The following is a 23,469-nucleotide window of genomic DNA, read 5'->3' as shown; positions in this document are numbered from 1 at the left end:
CTATCCCTCTCTGTTTTTCTCTCCTGTACATATTACCCAATGCCACAGCCTCTGCTCTCTTCTGATGCACTTACCCGCATTCAAACCCACACTCCTCTCCTGCACAAACTGCATGCCACTAATACCCTCTGTACTCCTCTCCTGCACATACTGCCGACTAAATAATTCACAATTTTCACCAGCGCATGCTACACACAGTTATAGCTGAAATTCTCTCTTGCACATACTAGCAACTGGTATACTTGCTCCAGTTCTCTTTTGCACATATACAAATAGTGGTCACTGTCATACCCTCTGCACATTCTACCCACCATCATAACCTAAGCAGTTGTATGCTGCACACACTGGCCACGTCATACCCAACTTTCTCCTCTCCTGGACATAGTGCCCACTGTTTTACCCCTCCACACTCCTCTCCTGCAGATGTGCCCACCATTATACCCTTCATGCTCCTCTTTTGTACAAACTGCCGGCCGTCATGCCCTCCTCACTCCTCTTCTGCACACACTGCCCTCTGTTATAAACTTTACTCTTCGCACTCCTGTCATATAAATATTTTCCGTCGTCATACTCTGTCATAACCTCAGCACTTCTCTGCCACACATCTACCTGTCGTAATACTCTCAGAAAACTGATCTCCTGCACATTCTCCCTGCTATCATAGCCTTTGCAGTCCTCTCCTATCAATACTCCCAAATAAACACTTATTATGCATGGTATGTAATATACTCCACTTTACCTGCACTGGAACAGCAACACTTTTCCTAGTACAGCTAGAAACAGATAACAACTATACCCAACATACAGAACGAGGAAAAAATACATCTTTATCTAAAAATAAGAACATTAGACCTCAGCTGCAAATATAGTTGAGTACAGACCTTCTCATCTCCTGTGTCATGGAAAAACAAGTTCTTTTTCACCAAATGAGGTAGAGAACCATTAGCTGGAGTAAGAACTTTTCTGATCAGCTCCACCTTTGAAACAGCAGCACTCTGGTGGCCAAGACTGTGCTTCAACCGACCAAGTTGAGATCCCTGGGCAAATTCTGTTTCATCATTCTGGATCTCCTCTATTTTTTCTGGATGTCTGAAGACACTCTGTGCACAGAATTCAGGGTTCCCTTCACCGTTATTATTTTGTGGATCCCCTGAAGAGACATCCTGATACTTTAACCATCTGCTTGGCTGTTTACTTGATGACTCAGCTACAATGGTGGAATGTGTTTCCTTAGATGTGTACGAGTTAGTCTTTGATAAAAGTCTGTTTTGCATCTGAATTTCTGGGACATCATATTCACCATCCATAGAAATGATGCTGGGACTAACAACAGTCTCCGGTTGGGTGACCATTGGTACTTGCATCTGAAGCCTGGAACGTACTTTGGATAATTTTCCAGTGTTCAAAAAATCTTAGGTGGAGACAAAAAATGGTAACTTTAGCTAATTTGTATGGCCTTTCTTCCTCCTCCTCAATATATTAGGGCTGCAACAACTAATCGACATAATCGATTATAATCGATTATTGAAACAGTTGTCAACTTTTTCAATAATCGATTAATCGGCTTCCGATCAGTTGGCCCTGTTCACGGCTCCACACACGCTGCACGCCGCACCTCCTCCCCACCTCACGCTCGCCGCTGCCAGACCTGCCCGACCGCATCCACGCCACACCTCCTCCCCGCCTCAAATTCACCGTCCGCCCACATCCACGATCGGCACAGGGACGCGGGGAGATGTAGTAAGGAGGAGCAGGTGTGGGGGGATGAGCAGGTGTGGGGGGATGACAGCCGCCGATAGACAGGTCCGATCTCAGAAGCAAGTTGCTGGAAGACTGCTCAGGTAAGCCTGCACTTTCCCACACATGGTGCTCTATAATGTATTGCTGGGATTTGTATTCCTCTATAGCTGATGGTACATTGTGCTGTATATTATACATGGGAATACAAATCCCAGCAATACATTATACACTGTATGTATAATGTATTGCTGGGGTTTGTTGTATTCCTCTATAGCTGGTGGCACTCTGCACTGCACTGTATAGTGCAAATCAAGGAATAATACATTATACAGCACAATGCAGAATACCACCAGCTATAGAGGACTACAAATCCCAGCAATAATACATTATACAGCGCAATGCAGAGTACCACCAGCTATAGAGGACTATAGCGGGAGGACTATACCGCCAGCTATAATGTACTATTGCTGGGATTTGTTGTATTCCTCTATAGCTGTTGATATTCTGCATTGCGCTGTATAATGTACTATTGCTGGGATTTGTAGTCCTCTATAGTCAGTGCCATTCTGCATTGATTGCTGTATAATTTTACACTTTCCTTTTCACTATATTGCACACCACACTAGTCCATCACTGGAGCCATTTTTTAAAATGTATTTTATTGTTTATCCGATTAACCGATTAATCGAACTTAATAATCGGCCAACTAATCGATTTTGAAAATAATCGTTAGCTGCAGCTCTACAATATATTATATCCAAGAAGGGCCAAAATAGGAATGCAACACTTGTAAAAAAATACTGCACTCCCTGCATACTTCTGACATAAGCAGAGGCAAAGTTTCCAGTTTAGAAGATCTTTGTAAGGAAAAAGCATTTTGAACAGCCCAACTGAAGTCAGAGAAATAGATACAATGTCACAGAGACATTGTACTAACAACCTCCATTATTATGTCATCTTATCACCACTTTCCAGCTACAAAAGTTTTGTATATAACTTCTAAATTAAAGTAAGACATATTAAAGTGACACTACTACACTCAGGAGTTAAACCTCAAAATACATTCCAGTACTATTAACAGAAATGAATCTTATTTGTGTAATCACTCAGCTGTAGATCCTCAAATAATCTCTGAATTGGTGCCGACACTGTCCTTCCTTCTGTAAAGGAGCCACCGTTCCAAGCTCCCATGATAGACTATAATCTCAGGTTTAGTTTACTAATTTGTATTGGGATTGTAGTCTATCACAGGAGTGAGCTTGGAGCGGTGGCTACTTTACAACACACAGGGACCATGGGGAACAAAAGTAGCCACCCTCCATCAACTTAGACTATGCTGCATGAAGGTCTATTGTGTACACACATTTTATCTAAACCAGATGAAATAAACCTCTAAAGCATTTACGTTATTACAGCAATATTATTGTAATTTTTTATATGGTTTTTAATATTTTACTTGCTTGCTGTTACAAATTTTGATTACAGTTTTTTTCAGTCAAAATGTGCAAACCTTGCCCTTTCTAACTAATATAACTATCACTGCTTAAAGACTGTTGAATAAACAGTTGTTCTCAAAAGTTTGCATACCCTTGGAGAATTGGTAATATATGTACTAAAGAAAACATGAGAGAGCAGGGAAAACACGTTTCTTCTATTTCTTATGGGATTCATATTCAATTGTAGGTCATAGCAGAATGGCGCAATCATAAAACAAAACATGGCAACAAATAAAAAAATGAAATGAGCCCTGTTCAAAAGCCTGCATACCATTAGTTCTTTTTACTGTGTATTGCCCCCTTCAGCATCAATGACAGCACGCAGTCTTTTGTAATAGTTGTCTATGAGGCCCCGAATTCTTGCAGGTGGTATAGCTGCCCATTCGCCTTGGCAAAATGCCTCTAGGTCATGCAAAGTCTTTCGTCGTCTTGCATGAACCGCACATTTTAGATCTCCCCAGAGTGGCTCGATGATATTAAGGTCAGGAGACTGTGATTGCCACTCCAGAACATTCTCCTTTTTCTGCTGTAACCACTGGAGGGTCATTGTTGTGCTGGAAAGTCCAAGAGCGTCCCATGCGTAGCTTTCGTGCAGAAAAGTGCAAATTGTCTGCCTGTATTTTCTAACATGCTGCATTCATCTTGCCATCAATTTTCACAACATTCCCCGTGCCTTTAAAGCTTAAACCCCCCAAAAAATGGGTGAGCGACTACCATGCTTCACAGTGGGGATGGTATTCTTGTCGCTATAGGCCTTGTTGACCCCTCTCCAAACATAGCGCTTATGGTTGTGACCATAAAGCTCTGTTTTGGTCTCCTCACTCCAAACTTAAGTGTTTCAGAAGCTGTGAGGCATGCCAAGGTGTTGTTGGGCATATTGTAACTGGGCTTTTTTGTGGCTTTGGCGCAGTCAAGGCTTCTTTTTGGCAAGTCAACCATGCAGCTTATTTTTGTTCAAGTATTGTTATATTGTGCTCCCTGAAACAACCACACGTCTTTTTCCAGAGCAGCCTGTATTTCTCCTGAGGTTACCTGTGGGTTTTTCTTTGTATCCCGAACAATTCTTCTGGCAGTTGTGGCTGCAATCTTTCTTGGTCTACCTGACCTTGGCTTGGTATCAAGAGATCCCCGAATGTTCTACTTCTTAATAAGTGATTGAACAGTACTGACTGACATTTGCAAGGCTTTTGATATCCTTTTTCATCTTGATAAAGTTCCATTACCTTGTTACGCAGGTCTTTTGACATTTCTTTGCTGCTCCTCATGGATCAGTATCTAGCCCGCTCAGTGCATCCACGTGAGAGCTAACAAACTCAATGACTATACTGTATATACACACAGACACTAATTGCAATTTAAAAAGCCACAGATGTGGGAAATTAACCTTTCATTGCCATTTTAACCTGTGGGTGTCACCTTGTGTGTCTGTAACAAGGCCAAACATGCCAGGGTGTGTAAACTTTTGATCAGGGCCATTTGGGTGTTTTTTGTTGTCATTACGGTTTAAAAAGGAGCCAAAACAACTATGTGATAATAAATGGCTTCATATGATCACTATCCTTAAATAAAAGACAGTTTTTTGGCATGATCAGTCATATTTTCAATATCAATGCCATCATTTCACAATTTCTGCCAGGGTATGCAAACTTTTGAGAACAATTTTATCGGAGTTAACCTTAAGGCTATTGTTTTTTATCAGGTCTGACCTATAGGTGTATATGGAGAAATCATTGTGCAGAACTGATAAGAAGGAAGCAGAATCTTCATCAGTAGTAAGCAAATATAATCTAACAACGCTCATTAATAAATGTCTTTAAAGAAGAAGTCTCACCTTGTATTATTTTTCACAGCTCACACAGTGCATGTTGCTTCCTAGCCCATGTTTTGTGTGGAGTAGAAAGTAAGATAAAGACTTTGCATATCATGGTCCAAAAATGAAGAGGAGAAAACTGTCAAAGGAGACAGACTCTTAATTGATAGCTCTTATCTCATTGTCTCTGCAATTTCAGACACAGGCAAGTTCACAGGAAGGGGCACGCTCTCACAGGAACCAGCACAGGCACTAGGCTTCCAAGGGGATCCTTGTTTTGGGAAAGTACAGAGACAGTGAGATAAGAGTTGTCAATCCAGAGACCATCTCCTTTGCAGAGCCTTGTTAGGAATGAAGGAGAGTGAACTGTCAAAGTCTGTATGTCAGTTCCTACTCCACACAGTAGCATGGGATAAAAATCAATGTACCGTATATACTCGAGTATAAGCCGAGATTTTCAGCCCATTTTTTTGGGTGAAAAGTGCCCCCCTCGGCTTATACTCGAGTCAGCGCCAGCGCGTCTTCTTACTTACCTCGCCGAGCGTCGCGTCACTGCTGCTCCGGTGGGCGGCGCTCCGAGCGGGGTCATCTGGCAGTCTCCGGGTCCTAATTTAGGTGGCCGGAGACTGCCAGATGACCCCGCTCGGAGCGCCGCCCACCGGAGCAGCAGTGACGCGACGCTCGGCGAGGTAAGTAAGAAGACGCGCTGGCGCTGACTCGAGTATAAGCCGAGGGGGGCACTTTTCACCCAAAAAAATGGGCTGCAAATCTCGGCTTATACTCGAGTCAGCGCCAGCGCGTCTTCTTACTTACCTCGCCGAGCGTCGCGTCACTGCTGCTCCGGTGGGCGGCGCTCCGAGCGGGGTCATCTGGCAGTCTCCGGGTCCTAATTTAGGTGGCCGGAGACTGCCAGATGACCCCGCTCGGAGCGCCGCCCACCGGAGCAGCAGTGACGCGACGCTCGGCGAGGTAAGTAAGAAGACGCGCTGGCGCTGACTCGAGTATAAGCCGAGGGGGGCACTTTTCACCCAAAAAAATGGGCTGCAAATCTCGGCTTATACTCGAGTCAGCGCCAGCGCGTCTTCTTACTTACCTCGCCGAGCGTCGCGTCACTGCTGCTCCGGTGGGCGGCGCTCCGAGCGGGGTCATCTGGCAGTCTCCGGGTCCTAATTTAGGTGGCCGGAGACTGCCAGATGACCCCGCTCGGAGCGCCGCCCACCGGAGCAGCAGTGACGCGACGCTCGGCGAGGTAAGTAAGAAGACGCGCTGGCGCTGACTCGAGTATAAGCCGAGGGGGGCACTTTTCACCCAAAAAAATGGGCTGCAAATCTCGGCTTATACTCGAGTATATACGGTATGTTGTGGGAGTTCGGTGACTGAGCTCAGAAAAAAATACAGGGCGAGACTTCTTCTTCAAAATGATGGAGAGGGGGAATTCCCATTTCCCATCCCCCATCTATACAGTTTTGCATGGATTGGAAAATGAAGCATTTTTCTTGTTGAGCCCACGTGGTTACATGAGAAAAAAAGATTAGTTTATGGCCAGCTTTAGCCGTATGTTGTCAGCATTTCAGCACCATAAGATTAAAATCTTGAGCATCAAGGTAAACTTTTCATACTTAGTAATCTTTAAAGAACACAAACCTGTAAAGTACCCACAGCCACCAAAAGCAGGGGTAGACATTAGTGGTCTTTTATGTGTTCCACTGAAATGCCCTCCTTTTATGACACACTAATCTCTGCTATGCTAATAGGCTAAAATCTGTCCAACTCCCCATTACAATTAACACCCAGTATACTGTTATTTGTAATCTGAACCCCATGAAACTGCAGAAGCTAGATATTTAGTTAGTATTTATACCCAGTATAGTGTTAAGTGTACAATCTAGATATCAGTGGTCTAATGTTAATGGATGTCTTTAGTTGCAGCTTATATAATCAAACCTAGCAAACAACCAACAGACACCACAGAACAGTTAGCCGTTTACTTTCTCCGGAAAAGACCTACCTCTCCCACAGAAATATTTATGATGGCCATATATATACTTAAGCAGATAGAATTGTTTCTTACTGTGCTGCTCAAGTAGAGCTTTCCCATCCTTTAACTGTGCTCCTGGGCTCTCCACAGAAACGCATTGCCTTGGTCTCAGGAAAAACTGACACTTTAGGTTGCCTGACTTTTCTTGTATTGGTGTTTTGACCTGAAATAATTTACACAGAAGAAAATATACAATACATGCTTATACCAAGGTCTTATGTTCTGTAGCTGTACAGTCAATAATTATCTAATAACAACAAAACAAAACATTCTGCATAAAATAGTGATTGTGGTGTAGCAAGGATAGAAAATGTTATTACAACTTACACAGACATAAAGATCTTAAGGGCATGAGGGCAGGGTATTCTGGATTTTATAGTAATATCTAATTATTATGTTATAAACTACACACCACAAATATAACCAATGCAAATGCTCACTGACCTTATTTGTCCATTGTGAAAACTCCCAGTCACAGTCTGATCCTTGGGTTCCCACAGTCCATCGTGGAAGTGGACACTGCACTGAGGAAACTGAGGGGAAAGAGCAGATACTGACAATACTATCAAACAATAATCAATATTGATTAAAAGCAGTTTGTTTTATTCATCATATAATTATTGTGTTTAAAGATCTGGATATAAACAAAAGTAGAACCTGTAATGTAGGTACACACACTTTTTCAGAAATGGTTCCATCTATGAAATCATGATGTGTATTTAGGCAAGGATTTGCAAAGAGTAGTAACTGTAACTGTTTATTGCATAGTAGATGACTATAGACAAAGATCTTTATTCATTCTAAACTGAGCATCAGAAATCTGCAACCAAGTAAGGATCTTTCCGGTTTCCAAAAAGGAAAGAAATAACTCCTGGTTTGCTAATGTGGAAAAAAAGAAGAAAACTGCTCCGGCTGGGCAGAAGAATTGTGCTTGCATTTATTTCATGGGCATAGTTACAGTAACAGTTGGATTTTTATTTATTGAAAGACTCTGTTTGCACAGCTTTACTAAGACCATGCACAACCATTCAAGAGTTCAATAAGTATACACTGCTCCTTTTGCAAGCTCAATCAAGAAGACACATTTCTATCCCGCGGTGTCTGCATGCGGGTGCACGCGTCCATAGACTTACCTTGCGTCTCTGCTCGTCTACCGGCCGAGAATCCGAACAGTTTTGGATTCCCGGGCGGGAGCGCGCAGCGATAACGAGGTAAGTTTAAAGAAGAACTATGCAGTTAATTTTGCATATATCTACTGCTTGCTAGCAGTAGATATATGAAAAAAACTGGAGGCTTTAGAATCCCTTTAAGGCTGAACTTTAGGCAGATTTTTTAAAGAAAATTAAAAATGGATGCAGCTTTGTATTAACTTACATCATTAAGGGCTCATTCACACCAGTTGCAACGAATAGTGTTTTTCGTGCGGGATCAAAGCCAGTCACCGTGAGGGCCCGCAGAAAACAACAGTTTTCTATGTGCCCTGTGTATGGCACAATGCTGGTGTGATGAGTGTTGTGGAAAAATTCAGAAATGCCTTATTTTTCTGCAGCACACGGCACCAGAGGCCACCACAGTGCAGCACAGACGTGACGCTGTGCAGAGACGTGAATGGAGTGTACACACTGCCAATAAGAAAAAAAAAAAGGGCCTTGCATTGTAACAACGCAACGGTGTGTAGGGGTGCCTCTCAATGCAAGGCACCCCTACACACCGTTGCCCCGAGCAGAAGTCAACTGCATGCTAAAACAGACCATTATAGCATGCGGCTGGTCTGAACCCAGTCTAAATGTTTTTTTAAATGCAAGCAGTGTGAAGTACCTGAATTTGACTTGGTATCAGCCTCTTACAGTGCCTGTGCAGCAGTTTAAACTGAGAGAGGGATTAGATACAGTTCTTGTCAGTTATATTTCTGCTTTAGACTAATGCATGAATTAAATATTTTGAAACTTCAGGGTTCTCATTAATTAACACATCAGTTTGCATATACTTTCAATATAGCACAGGGCTAGACAAATGCCAGAAACCAGGTAGCCAATGATCCTTTAAAAATTAGAGCTAGCACCTAACTTTTGAGGTTTTTGCTAGTTGTTGTTGTTGATGGAGTTGACTCCTAAAAATAAATCCTGCTGGCTCATGGATTGGACAGACCGGCTTCTGAATTCCATATTGATTTATCCAACCCTGATATAGCATTTTAGACAACAAATTATCCACCTAAAATGTTGTAGTTCCTAGAACACAGCAGCCAGAGTCTTTATTTCATTCTCATATATAGAATGGGAGAGAAAAAAAAAAGGTTTAACTCCTGAGTTTAGTGTCACTTTAATGTAGGACTTCCTATAAGTCTCATTTGCAGATTTAATAAGAAAGGAGTTATCGCCACCTGGTGGTAGAAAGTTATCATTGCCTGTAATGTACCAGTCACACCAATTAATGTACATTTACTTACAAAAATCGCTTTCGTTAGGTGTCCTAGTGTGCTCCACTGTAGTCTGGGAAAGACCGCTATAATCAAAGCATGTCTCATCCAATGTAACAGGAGGAGAATTCTGGAAATAAATACAGCCTTACTATATGTTGCTCAAAATGGAAAACAGGCAGAAGACATTGGTTTGCAATGGTCATTCAGACAGCAACATCAAAAAAAGTATGCATAGGAGATTCAAATGAAATATTTTGTAACCAAGATCCACACAAGACAACTTCATTACCTGCATTAACTGACTGAAAACACAAGCTGGTGATGAAAGAAAATGACTGCTTGAATCAAAGTGTAGACTGCTTGAATCATAGGGTAGACTGCTTGAATCAAGGGGTAGATGGCTTGAATCAAGGGGTAGATGGCTTGAATCAAAGGGTAGACTGCTTGAATCAAAGGGTAGACTGCTTGAATCAAAGGGTAGACTGCTTGAATCAAAGGGTCGACTGCTTGAATCAAAGGGTCGACTGCTTGAATAAAATAGTAGGCTTTCATGCGGGCCTCTATCTGGAGAGCAGCTCCAATCTAGCACTGATGTGTCAGGCCTAATTATGACTGCACTAGATGCTGATCCTTTCACGCTGTAACCTTGAAACTCAACTGGATGATGTGTCTGGTAAGGGGAAATGGCATGAACATTGAACAATATACGGCGGTGATGTTATACTGTATGTACATATATTAACCAATGAAAATAATGAAACAGAAGCAATATGGAAAGTAAAAGTTGATTTAGTAACCGAGGGCTTGTTCACACCTAATCAAGTGCGTTCCAGTACAGTTTGTTGCTGGAACGCACTGGATCGAATAATTACAGCCTCCCTGCATTCTGGGGCGGGTCGCACTGTGGCCCGGGAGGCGTGGCTGTGGTGCCATTGACCTGAATGCACTACCATGCACCCTCCTGCCCCAGAACGCAGGGAGGCTTTAATTATGTGATCCAGTGCTTGCCAGCAACTAACCATGCTGGAATGCACTACACTAGGTGTGATCCAGCCCTCAAAAACATGCTATTTTGGATAATAAGGGTCACTGTACTCAAAATTAATAACGCAGTTTTTGGTAGAAGCAGTATAGTTGAATCACCAGATGGTTACATATATCTCTCAGGGACTTTATTGGTGAAATATCTGATTGGGTTCCTGGGTCTGCACATCTGTTTTGGCCATTATGAGGGTTTCTCCATGTTGGATTTTATTTTATGTTTATGGGGTTTTTTTAAATGTTTTTTTCTGTATTTTATACTGAAACATGCAAACATAGGCAGAGACACTTAAAGGTTGTAGAAACAAAACAGGGATTGGCACAGGCCACCTAGTCCCACCTATAACCTCATATCATTTTTGAGTCGTCTGACCCTTTAAGTCACTGCTCGCTGTGTCCGATGCATTCAACATTAGAACATCATGCTTAAGTATTATGAAATGGTGTCAAAAGAAATTACTTAATTTGTATTTTCAATATATTCTACCATTATGCAAAAACAATATTCAGAACGACTTTTTTTGTGCTAATAAAGTAGTTTAACTATGTATGTCATTTTTGGAGATACATATACTATACAATTTACTAAAAAAAAAAAAATGGAAAAAAGCAGGTGAAACAAATGCATACAGAAAGTATAATGATTGTATTCTCATGGTGTAAACATATATTATCAATTAAGACTGATCCTTTCTGCAAATAAAAAATGTAATAAAATAGGTATTTACCATGGTTGATGTTGTTAGCATAGTTTTCTCCTGCTGGCATACAGGCGGTGTCTACAAACAGAAAATATGTAGAATCATTGTATAAAGACAGCTTGTCACCATATTACAAAACCCAAAAGGGCTGCAACCAACTAATCGAATAATAAATAAAAAGAATAGTTGACAACTATTCTCATTATCGATTAGTTGGTTGGATCCCCTAGCTCTCACCTCCATGCTGGGAGGAGAGCACAGCACCCAGTGGTGCAAAAGCCAGCCTGCTATTGAGTATTGCAATTTGAAATTCCTAATAGCAGGCTGGCTATTGCACCAGCCCAGTACCTGCTGTATTTACATTCAGCTGCTGTCTGCAGAATCTTGCCACTGGCAGCTGTCATTCCCTGGCTGCAGCTATTTGAGCACCATGTGCTTACAATACAATTAAATAATTTTTTTTTATAAAAGGTGGGGGAAAAAAAAGTCATTTTCGGTTTTGACCTGACAAATTCTGCTGTGGGAGGTGTGTTTCAGTGGCATTCATTTCAATGGCACCCCAGACGTGCCTTCCACCCACAGTGTAATCGCCTGCACTGGAACGCATGTTACCATAATGCCGTGCTTTCCATTGCAGTGCGAGTGCAAAAAAGTGTGCATGTAGTTTTATTCTGAAGTAAACTTTATGTTTGTAACACTGTATTTGTGTATTTCATTTTAAATTAACAATGGTATTTATTTAATTATTTTTATCCGCTCACAACAAATAATCAGCCAACTAATCGATTATGAAAATAATCATTAGTTGCAGCCCTAAAACCCAATACACCACAACATACCTCACTCAAGAGCTGAATTCAATAATAGGTCTAGTTTTAAAATTGCATAGTTGCCCATTAAACAATTGCAGATTTTGCCAATAATTTAAACTTAAGGCGACAGATCTCTACAAATAATAATTCATTAAATACTGTCAGTCTGTTTACAAACTAATGTATGACATACATCTTATCACCATTTGTATATATTTTTTTGCCATGCATTAAAGCAGAAGTAAAGACAGTAAAATAAAAAAAATGGCGGGAGGTTGGAACGTTTGGCAGAAGAAACTTGCAAAATCTCTTCTAGCCAAGAAAAATCATCTTCTCTCTCCCAACAGCCCATTCACTGCATCTCTAAGTTGCCCCAAATTAGCACTGGTGTTGGTTAGGATGTAACTCCTGTGCGCATGCATAGGGCTTACATTATCATTGGCCACCCAATAGCTGAATACAACTTCTGGGAACCCAAAATTGTCAGCGGCGGAGGGGGACAGAGCTGGGTACAGAAGAACGATCCAACAGCAATGGAGAAGGGTACACATCAGCCCCACCTCCTCCTTCACTGCGAACGCTGGCCTCTTCTGCCATGGCTGCTGGCTGTCACTGACACAGCTCCGCTGCGGCTGTGAGGGGAAATGCCGCTGTTGAGCTGGGTCAGTGACAGTCAGCACCCTTACGTGCCATAGCAAACTTGGCGGCCCACACGGCATCAGAGCGGTCGCCTGGGTCGCTATGGCGATTGTTACGCCACTGGTACACATGTAAAAGAAGTGTGTCCTAATGTCAAGTATGCTGTACCAAACATTTACACAGAGGTTTAGAGCTGCAACAGTTAATCGATTTAGTCGATTAAAATCGACGATTGAAAACGTTGGCAACGTTTTCGATCGTCGATTCGTCGGCTATCGATTGATTTGCCTGTTCGGGGCTGTTCCGGGCTCCACATGCAGCCTGAGCCACACGTCACACGCTGCTTCCGCTGCGGCCACCGTGCCCGGTCCAACTAATCGATTATGAAAATAATCGTTAGCTGCAGCCCTACAGAGGTTTACTTACACTTCAAGAGTTGTTGAAATACATTTGAAAAAACAAACTGTTCTGTGAAGAAGAAATTGAATACTCACCTGTCCTACTGCCCATGTAACTGATCTCAGAGAAACCAACAGCTGAAGATCCTGAAATATGGGATACTTTTGTGGGTGCCTATAGGTCAGCCCTATCATCTCCTATATCACTAGAGGACACAGTACTGACGTAGGGGCTGTGGACGCAAACCACTGAGTGTAGCAGGACCTTAGGGATTCAACTCTCGGAAGAGTTGGATTCTGCAGGATCTTTAACCAGTAGTTTCACTTCACTTATGCAGAGATCTGGGACTCAGACGGCAGGAGAGATCAATATTCCTTTCTTCTTTGCAAGTAAGTTTTTGTTTTTAACATTTTTTAGTGACAAAGTTAATACAGACAGGGTGCTTCTACCGTATGACACAGAGTTTGCAGAACATGCTTGGTTTTTCTGAGAGCCTGCATACTTGTTGGCCCCTCTATACATCTGACAAATGCAGACGTTTCTGTCTGAAGTGGTCAATATGAAATATATTATTTTTTATTGATATGCAATAATATATATTTCAGATTAACGTGAAGAAAGGGAAATAATAAAGATTTGTAAAACTATTTTAGTCATGAACATATTAATGAAACATTAAGCAATACCTATAATAGTTAAAAAGAACTGATAAAGGTGTTACCAGTGGTGGGGAGATAGACTGAGGGAAGCATAATGTCTCTGTATCATCTTCTTGATGCATTGGTGAAAAGCTGGATATCACTGGTACTGTGAAAGAAGGAATGGCTGGTATATCTTCACAATCTGGAAGCTTTATTGCCAAGTGGCTTGTCCTGTGAAGACCTTAAGGTGCACAATATAGGTCTTACTTAAACAAAAACAGACAATGGTCACTGTTACATACTTAGGGGCACAATGGTCAGAATTCCAGAACTGCCAACAGTGTTACAATAGAAAATGCATTGAAGGCCCATTAGTGTCAAAAAATAAAACCCTTACAACGAATTTGCGAAAGGTGCGATTCTAAGATTACAAAAATGTAGTTTCTTTCCTCCTGACTTTATGCCCTAGAAGTTTAAGATTGAGACACTGATACAAAAATAAACTGCGTATTGAATTGCACACAAAGTCAAGCTCATGCTCTTGCTGGTATGGATAAAGATTTAGGGAAGAGCTGAAATAGGTAGTTATTGGAGAAAATGCTGCTGCATGCTTCCATCAGTGCTGACCAGGTAATGCTAGCTCAGCAAAAAATAAATAAAAAGGGTTATTCACAAAACTGCCGAAGGCAGCCGAGTGAATAACCCAACCGAAGTGAGCCAAACGCTGATTGGGAATTCACTTCAGTCTTGTACGGCTGATTTCAGCTGTACATCGGCTTGCTGCGGCTGGCTTCAGATCAGCCAGACATGCTCGGCATATTCGGCTGAGCCGAAGTGCAGAAGGAGTTCGACTCAGCCGATCCGCCCAACTGTTTCCTATTGGCCGGGACCGGCTAGAGTCTTCTAGCAGGTCCTGGCCAATTAATAACAAATGGGCGGAGCCGGCCGTGACGTTACCTGGGGATGCTGATCTGTCATTGCAACTGGGCGGAGCCAGCCGTGACATCCCGGCTGGCTCCGCCCAGCTGTCAGTTGCGAGGCTTCGGGTTTCACTTCGGCTCAGTTGAGCTGAAGCATATGCCTTCAGCTCGGCTGAGCCGCTTGGCCAGCTTCGGGAGCTGTACAGGCTATAGTGAATAGCCTGTACAGGCTATAGTGAATAGTCATATAAGAAGCCTGTGGGAGGAACTACAATGCAGCAGGTGGAATTGGTAGTCAAGTGTTATATACCAGCAGTTGATATAGCTCTGCAATAGAGAGTATATAGAAGTCCTCTGAGAATCTGCCATACAGGTAATCTTATTTTACAGGATGACTTCAATTTTATTTTGTTGAATTAGTGACAGGTCCCTTTTTAACTATGATTCTTCCCTTCAGCAGATACCACAAGACAAAGTGCCTTCACGTGGCGAGTACTGAAGGAAGCAAGAATCAGTATTTTTCCAGGAGAGATAAAGATTATGAAAATGAAATGCTAATCCATCCCAGAAACACCATTAACATAGCTTTATGTTAACATAGTATAAGATCTCCTTTAAAGGAGAGACTGTCACTCCTAAGTGACACTAAACTCAGGAGTTAAATCTTAAAAATGCATTCAAGCACCTTAATTATTAACAAACATGTATCTTATTTGTATCACTCATCTGTAGAACCTCAAATCATCTCTGAATTCATACTGACACTGTCCTTCCTTCTGGAGGATGGCTTCTTCTGTTCCCCATGGTCCCTTTGTGTGTTGTCAAGTAGCCAATGCTCCAAGATAGACTACAATCTCACATTTAGTTTACTAATTTGTAGGGATGCACCGATACGAATACTAGTATCGGTGCCAATACCCGCCCAAATGCTCCGTTACTTATCTCCAATACGGGAACTTACCGGTATCTCCCTCTAACCAGCAGTGCCAAGCGAGCATGGAGCCGGCTTCCTTTCAAGTCAGGAAGCCGGGCAGCGGGTGATGACTCGCCTCCCGGCTTCCTGAATGGCTAGGAAGCCAGCTTCACTTGTTGCTAGGCAGCCTGGCTTTCTAACCAATCAGGGAGCCGGGCAACACATCATGACCCGCCTCCCTGATTGACTAGGAAGCTGGCTTCACTTGTTGCTAGGCAGCCTGGTTTGCTGACCAATCAGGAAGCCGGGTGGCACCCCATGACCCGCCGCCCGGCTTCCTAAATGGTCAGGAAGCCAGGCAGCCTAGGGAAGTAAAGCTGCTTTTCTTTCAATAGAACACCGGCTTCTCGGGCAATCAGAAAGCCGGGCGGCAGGTCATGATCCGCCTGGCTTCCTGATAAATCGTGGCACACGGCCCCAGTATCTGTATTTGGTATTGACGAGTACCGAAAAAAATATATCAGTACTCGTATTTGATATCGAAAAAGCGCTATCGGTGCATCCCTACTAATTTGTATTGAGATTACAGAGTAGTGAGATTGTCGACAATGATTTGGATGTTTTTCTAGCTCTCTAAAACATGAAATGGTAAAACAGACAACCTAAAGTGCTTTTTGTAGAAAAAACATTTTTGTTAGTTCCCACTTCACACAAAAAAAGCACTTCAGCCAATATACTAGAGTCTTACCTTACGCTTATAATTGCAAACACTCTGACAATTCAGAGACCAAAAGACACATGGCTAAAAGGTTTATATGGAACAGACTTTTTATTTGTAATGAAAATGTAATGCTGCTAACCTTCCTCTGCTTCACTCTGCAGACATGTCCCCAGTTCACAGTCTCTTTTCTCTGGGGTAGAGAAAGACTTCCCCTTTAAGACATTCAGGCTTTCAAGAGCACTGCAAGGTTTAGTTAGAGTTTTTAAGATAGAAATGCTGCTTCCAGACTGTGAAAGACCAAGGGAGTCCTCTTCGGTATACTGAACCTCCTCAAGGCAATTCTGTGCTAAAGAAGTGCTGCTGCTGCTGCCTTTAAAGAGACTGTCATCATCACTTGATAACCCTTCCTGTAGTAAAGCATCAGCTGATTTTAATGCAGACTGACCACAAGGAATATGTCCTTCTTTGTCACTGAATGGATATAACATATTTCTTGGCTCCCAAGACACAATCTTTTCCCCTCTGCTTTTAATGTGCTCTATGTGTTGATCACAAACATCACTTTCAGGCAGTTCATTAGAAGCAGTGAGTTCATCCAGGTTACTTTGTGCTTTGCTGCTGCAGATATCAGCAGGTACAGGAAGAATGCAGGTTGTGTAATGAATTCCTTTTATGACATTTTCAGCTAACAGAGATCTGACAGTATCTGGTTTCAATAAAGACTTGTTCTCAGAAAAATTTTCCTGAACTTTCCCTTCTAAAATATTGCTGTCTTGAGGGATGTCCTTGTTTTCCTCTGCTGATAGTAATCTGTTTTGTGAGAGGGGAGGGACCACATTTGAATCCCCATCATCTAATTCTGTGAAATCAAAACTGTCCATCAGGTTAAATGAAACTTCGGAGAAAGATGTTACATTCTCCTTCTCTAACTCCATGTCATCCACTTCTAATTTTGCTGGGTTTTGAGAAGAACACAGAATTGGGGAAGGAGACTCTATGTGACAAAGTCCTGACTCAGGTGAATTATTTTCACAGTACACGTCTGCATTATAAAGTTCTTTGTGTGATGGCCTACCTACATGTTCTAAATCATTTAATTTGTGATTAGTGATATGTGGTCTGTCAGCTTCTGAAGTCCATGTATTTGCTCCTTTCATTTCCTCCTGTTTTATTCCAGGTTTTAGAAGGCAAGTAATAGGAGTGTTATTTTTAGGCCTCTCGTCTGGGCTTTCTGACAGCACAAATGTGTCATTATCATCACCATGATCAGTGCTGGAGGCTGGAGGTTGATCTAAGTAAATATCCCATCGACTTTTTACAGGACGGGGCTTTACTGGTGATTGTTCTTCACAAATGTTTTCAGATATTAGAAGATGACTTCTTGTACTACCTGCAAATGTGGATCCTAGGTCATTGTCGGGTTTCATGGGTGCTTGATTGATATGTTGTTCTGTTAATGTCCCTTCTTTACTTGGCTGTGACTTTAACAGGGCCAAAATTTGTGCTGTGCTTCGTATACTTTGCTTAATTGTGTTTCCATCTCCTAGTACACTTGTGTCAGCAATATTTTCTCTTTCGGTATTTTCTCTTTCAGCTCCTTGATTTCCAATACTTGAAACATGAAAGGAGGAAGTACTGCTATTAACTTGTGTGTTTTTGCAGGTCACACTGCTTTGCTTTTCACAAGTATCGGAACAGTCATCTGTTTGGTAGGAGCTTTGCAACTGTGCAACTACCCCTGTGTCTGCCTTCTTGGTGAATGAAGCGGCAAAGAGAGGTGACGTAGTAAAGAGCGGAGAAGACAGAGATGGACATCCTTGTTCCAGCTGAGAAGATGTCCTTCCTGACACCTCCACGTCCAGACATGGTTTCTTGGTAACTTCACGGGGACACTGAAAACCCTGAAAAATAATGCATCTCATATGAAAAATATGACAATCCATATGTTGCACTAAATGTGACTAAAATATTATACACCCCCTTTATTTTATTCCTTTCCTCTTGTGACTTCCATCTGCTCAAACACTTAAAAAACTGATTCAGAATTAATCTGTACCAGCATAGCCTACCCTCCAATAATGGAATGCTTTGTAAAATCATTGTATTCTTTTATAAAAAGTACTTTACAATAGCTAGAGATTTACCGGGCTATTCACAAAAGGGTGAGGAGTTTGGAGAAGGCAGGAGAAGGGAACAATCTAGGACAACATAGCTGATTTGCAAAAAATGCTCCAATTCAGCTCACTTTGCAGTTCAGCTATGTTGTCCTAGATTGTTCACTCTCCTGCCTTCTCCAAACACTTCTCCCTTTTGTGACTAGCCATAGTAGTAGTTACATAGAGTTCAATATTTTACAAGTTAAAGCAGCTTTGGTCCATGGGGGAAAAAAAAAAATCAGACCTCCTAGCAGGGAAACTCATCATAAAGTCTTGTCATTACAACAGTCACATTAATTTTTTTGGATTCAGTTATTCCTGTGTCCTTCTTTAGAAAATAAAAACCATTTCTTTCAGTCCCTAAAGTAAGTGAAATGTGATATAAGCAACAGCTTTAGAGGGTGTGTATGTTAATTCCAAAGGTGGAAGTCAGTACCAATTGCTCTGCCAATCGCCACCAAATGTCTTCAGACTGCCATGGTGAAAAGGATTCACGGAGCGCTATATTAAAATGGTAAGTTGGTGCCAAATTAGTATGAATAGTTCTGAGAGATTAAGATAACACATTATGCTGAACTGCTAATATCACTTACTGTAAATTTTCTCTTCAAACCAGCTGGAGGACGCAGGCCAGAAGACTTTAGACTGTATCTGTTGCTGAATGCAGGTAAATCTTTGCGTTCAGTGTTGCTCTCTGAAGTATTATCACTTACAGCTACTGATTCAACAGTGATCAAATAGCGATCACTTTCCAGATCATCACCAATAGTTACCTAAAAAGAAGAAAACTCGTAATAAATGTGTGAAGATAAATCCTACTTCAGGAGTAATCATTGCTTTAGACTATACATTTCCCTCAGTTAAGTTACTATTATTTATCTTAACAGCCATTCCATAGAAGAAGGTGGTATATTAAAGCAGAAGTAAACACATAATCATATAGTTAAGTTCAACAGCAATATTACAGTTGTAATTAGGATTGGAAACTAAAGCATACACCTACAGATTTTCTATGGTCAGATGGAAAAAGTGCAACAGATTCCTCCATCTACACTAACCTGCGTGGATGGAGGAATCTCCCACAACGCCAAGCTTCAGTATCTTGCTAGTCGGCCCCGCTGGCTTTTAAAATGCCTGAACAATGCCTGCATCCAATCAGATTGTTCAGGTATTTTGACAGCCAGTGGGGCCGACTAGCAAGATACTGAAGCTTGGCGTTGTGGGAGATTCCTCCATCCACGCAGGTTAGTGTAGATGGAGGAATCTGTTGCACTCTTTCCATCTGACCATAGAAAATCTGCAGATAATCCGATAGGTGTATGGCCAGCTTAATACTGAAAATCTGTTACAGTATAGTAATGGGAGCCTGACATATAACTGCACTCATGCAGAGTCCCAGGATTATTGCCCACTTCAAACTAATAAGATAAACCAAGAAATGGAAGTGCACTGACAGCTATCAGAAAGGGTTGTATATTTATTAATAAAGGAAAACACAAAAAAGCGAAAAACAACAACCCTATAAAAAACCTACAACATACAAGAAAAAAAATTGGTGGTGAATGTACTTTGCATTGTTTATTTGCTCACACTTCACCATGTGCTATAATTCCTGGGAATGTTTTATGATTTATTGCTTGGGTAACCAAATCAGACATCAGTGTTTTTATGATAGTGTGTAAGAAAAAAAAAACCTACAATCAAAACCCACTACCTGCATATAAACCAAGGCAGCTCTGCCCCTGAAACTTCCCAGATGTGAACAAAACCCCACATTTCATACGTGTTGGTGGGTGTTGACTGTAAGTTTTTTGGGTTTTTTTTTTTAGGTAGGGAGGAATATTTCTATATTTGTGGTTTATGCATAATAACCTTACATATAGGTACTGTATATAAAAATATAAATAACATAATATGTAACCCCTACAGAAAGCTGACAGGACGCCTGTTTTCCCTTTTTTCTTGAGTTACTTCATTTGTTTCCAAGATCGTGTATACATATATTTATCATGCACAAAAACAAAACTGTTTTAATAAAATTTCTGAATTAAATGACTTTGTTTCTCTTTTAAAACTCACCTTGCCAGTTTTTATAAATACAGTGTCCAGACGCTGAGCCTTATCGTTGAATAAAGAAGCCTACATATAAAGAGCAAAATCAGAGTTCAAAAATATAACAGGCAGCATAAAAGACAACCTCCTGTTCACTTGGAAGGTTACAATGTTGCAAGTTGAAGATGTTCATATAAAACTTATTTGAGTAAAATTGCAGTTTCAACTTAAAGCCCAACTCTAGCCAAAACAAATGTTAGTTTTGCTTGTAGTGAGGATAAGTATACCTTTTTGTACAATTGTTCTCACTTCCTGCCCTGGTGACCATATAGAAAGTAAGAAGTAAGAAGATCCTCCAAACAGGGACAGAGCCGACAACAAGAACTTGAAAGAAGTTGTTACCTTTCCCCACTTAACTAAAACTATTGCTGTCTGCACACCCGTTGGGGAAATTTTAATGGCCGTATGGAAAGTGAGGACAAATCTGCCCACACATGATCTAAACCTTCTCCACTCTATCCAAAACTAAAAAAAAGTTTTGGCTGGAGTTTAGCTTTTATGCAGAACTCAAAAGCTAGTCAGTGAAAACTTTGAGTCACCAGTCTTAAAATAGCTGAGCAAGATACATTTCTCTTGACAAAAATAGAACATGTTCAGGTCTCTTGATTTGTGTCTGTCCAAGTTCTAGGGGCATATTTATGTAGCAGTAAATCTGACATAAACTAAGCATTTACTGCAAGTGAATCTTCCAGCTGCACGTTTTAAATTACACTAATTGATTTACCACCAGTGAATGTTTATTGGAAGTTGCATTTGCTGCTTTATAAATATACAGTAGCTGAGCAGATACCGTTCACATAGCGCTAGCTCCCCTGGATGGTGCTGAGAAGTATATGTGCTGTACTCCTCAGCGTCATCTAGGGTCGCTATCGCGGTGTGAACGGCAACTGCCCAGCTATATGCTCAGCAGAGGTTTTATAGTAAAAACATGTTCATGTTAACAAAATGAATCACCTGATTCCCTCCTGTTGAAATCTTCAAAATACCATCTTGCCAGACTTTAGACTTTTTTGTTTTTTGATGAGTATATAAAACCTGAGTAAAGAAAAAAAGGCCAATTATTATGCTAAACAATATGTTGCATATCCTTTCATGGTAAGGTATATTTTATCAGGGCTATTCACAAAAGGGTGAAGAGCTTGGAGAAGGCAGGACAAGTGAACAATCTAGGACAACATTGCTGATTTAGAAAGTGAGCTGAATTGAAGATTTTTTCTAAATCAGCTATGTTGTCCTAGATTGTTCACTTCTCCTGTCTTCCCCAAACTCTTCACCATTTTGTGAATAACCCTGTATATCTTTGTGACCAAGGTGATCCTTGTAAAAAGCTTCACCTGATATTTTTCCTTGGTTGGCTACCAGTTGTTTGAGCACAGTGCAACAATCTATATCTCACTGTAGAGGAAGACTTTTTTTTTTTTTTTAAGTAAAAGCAATGTTGCATTGTCAGGCATTTGTTGCTGAATCATGAACAAACTGCCCAGCGCTATATTTAAACAAATGCATACATCAAATATTTTTAAAAGTCCTCATAAAAGTATTCAAGGATCCAAACGATGCCACAAATCTTTCAACCAACTTGAACAAAAGTCCCAGTAAATTTGTGCAAACGATACAAGCAGTGTAAAAATCCCCACAACATTTGAGCAAACGATGCAATCAGGTGATCACTCTCCCCATCCGTGTGTGGCCACAGACTGCACTCACCAAATGAGCTGCACCATTTAAGCTGGCCATACACTTTACAACCATCGCACGACTTTCATCTTGCGATGGTTGTAAACAAATTAAAAGCGATTTTCGGCTGGTTTTCCAACATGCTAGTAAGACAAAAGACGTGCGACCGTACAGTAGAAACGGTCGCACGCCTTCCATACACCTGCTGATCATCATACGATCGCGGGATTTCCCGCAATTATCATACGATAATCGGCAGGTGTATGGCCAGCTTTAGATAGCAATGGTCTTACAGCACTCAGATTACAATCCATCCACAGGGATGTTAAACCGACAGCATTCCCCTTTACCTCGTTTTCGCCATTCACCAATACTAATGTAGCATTGGTGAATGGAGTAAAAAGAGGTGAAGGGGAATACTGACCGCAGTAGCCGGAGGAAACCCACACAAGCACGGGGAGAATATGCAAAACACCAGATAGTGACCTGGCGAAGTTTGGTGAAGATTCAAACTGGGGACCCCCCAGTGTTGCAGGCACCATTATTAATGACATCATTACAAGACAGAATGTCAGAAATACTTAGTGCCAGCAAAGATGATTTGAGACAATGAAAGCTCAGATTTATTAAATATGAAATAAGCGAGTTATGATCACATTTGAAAAGGTTTCAACAAAAAAGCTCTTTGTAGATGCAGATCTATGCAGGCTGGCAGTTAGGGGTTTACAATGCCTAGTAAACAATGAAACTTACTGTGAATTCTTGGGCAGACATTGTATCGCCTAAGGAACCATTTATCTTTTGGACAGGTCACCTAAACCGAAGAACAAGAAGAAAAGGAGCAAATCCAACAATAAAATACAAAAGTAGTATAACTTAAAAGATATTTGACTTTTAAAAAAAATGAGAAAAAAGAAATGACATTTAAAATGCTGGGCGAAATTTCGGTTAATCTGATAGTTCAACATGGCAAAATGAATCAACAATACAAGCAACATTTCTTTATTGTTAACACTATAAAAGGTTATAGAAAAGGTGCCTGTACCTTCCTTTATCTTCCTGAGTGTCTTAGGAAACCAATATACTACTGTTTATTTTGGGTAGAGGTGGTCAATCAATATCTCTGCAACTATTCTCATTAGTATCCATTAGTTGGTTGGATCCACTAGCTCTCTCCCCCACGCTGGGAGGAGGGCACATCAAGCAGTGGGCGGGTGCAATAGCCAGCCTG

The 23,469-nt window shown here is 41.2% G+C and overlaps 1 protein-coding gene across 1 annotated transcript in view; it reads right to left on the bottom strand.

The window, feature by feature from the left end:
- ZGRF1 (zinc finger GRF-type containing 1) overlaps nucleotides 1-23,012 on the bottom strand; it is a 61,613-nt gene extending 38,601 nt beyond the window's left edge. The window contains exons 1-10 of the mRNA XM_018569788.1: nucleotides 22,992-23,012; nucleotides 21,516-21,596; nucleotides 20,529-20,588; nucleotides 19,043-19,222; nucleotides 16,433-18,194; nucleotides 13,907-13,980; nucleotides 10,096-10,176; nucleotides 7,525-7,617; nucleotides 7,118-7,247; nucleotides 882-1,411 (exon numbers count right to left, since the gene is read on the bottom strand). Of these exons, the coding sequence (XP_018425290.1) occupies nucleotides 882-1,411; nucleotides 7,118-7,247; nucleotides 7,525-7,617; nucleotides 10,096-10,176; nucleotides 13,907-13,980; nucleotides 16,433-18,194; nucleotides 19,043-19,222; nucleotides 20,529-20,588; nucleotides 21,516-21,596; nucleotides 22,992-23,012 (3,012 nt within the window). The remainder of the gene's footprint in view (nucleotides 1-881; nucleotides 1,412-7,117; nucleotides 7,248-7,524; nucleotides 7,618-10,095; nucleotides 10,177-13,906; nucleotides 13,981-16,432; nucleotides 18,195-19,042; nucleotides 19,223-20,528; nucleotides 20,589-21,515; nucleotides 21,597-22,991) is intronic.
- Between the last annotated feature and the right edge of the window lie 457 nt (nucleotides 23,013-23,469).

Source organism: Nanorana parkeri, unplaced genomic scaffold, assembly GCF_000935625.1.
Source record: "Nanorana parkeri isolate BGI_ZX_2015 unplaced genomic scaffold, ASM93562v1 scaffold36, whole genome shotgun sequence".
Taxonomy (NCBI): Eukaryota; Metazoa; Chordata; class Amphibia; order Anura; family Dicroglossidae; genus Nanorana; species Nanorana parkeri.
The sequence above is the reverse complement of the archived record's forward strand: the minus strand, read 5'-3'. Positions and strand labels throughout refer to the sequence as shown.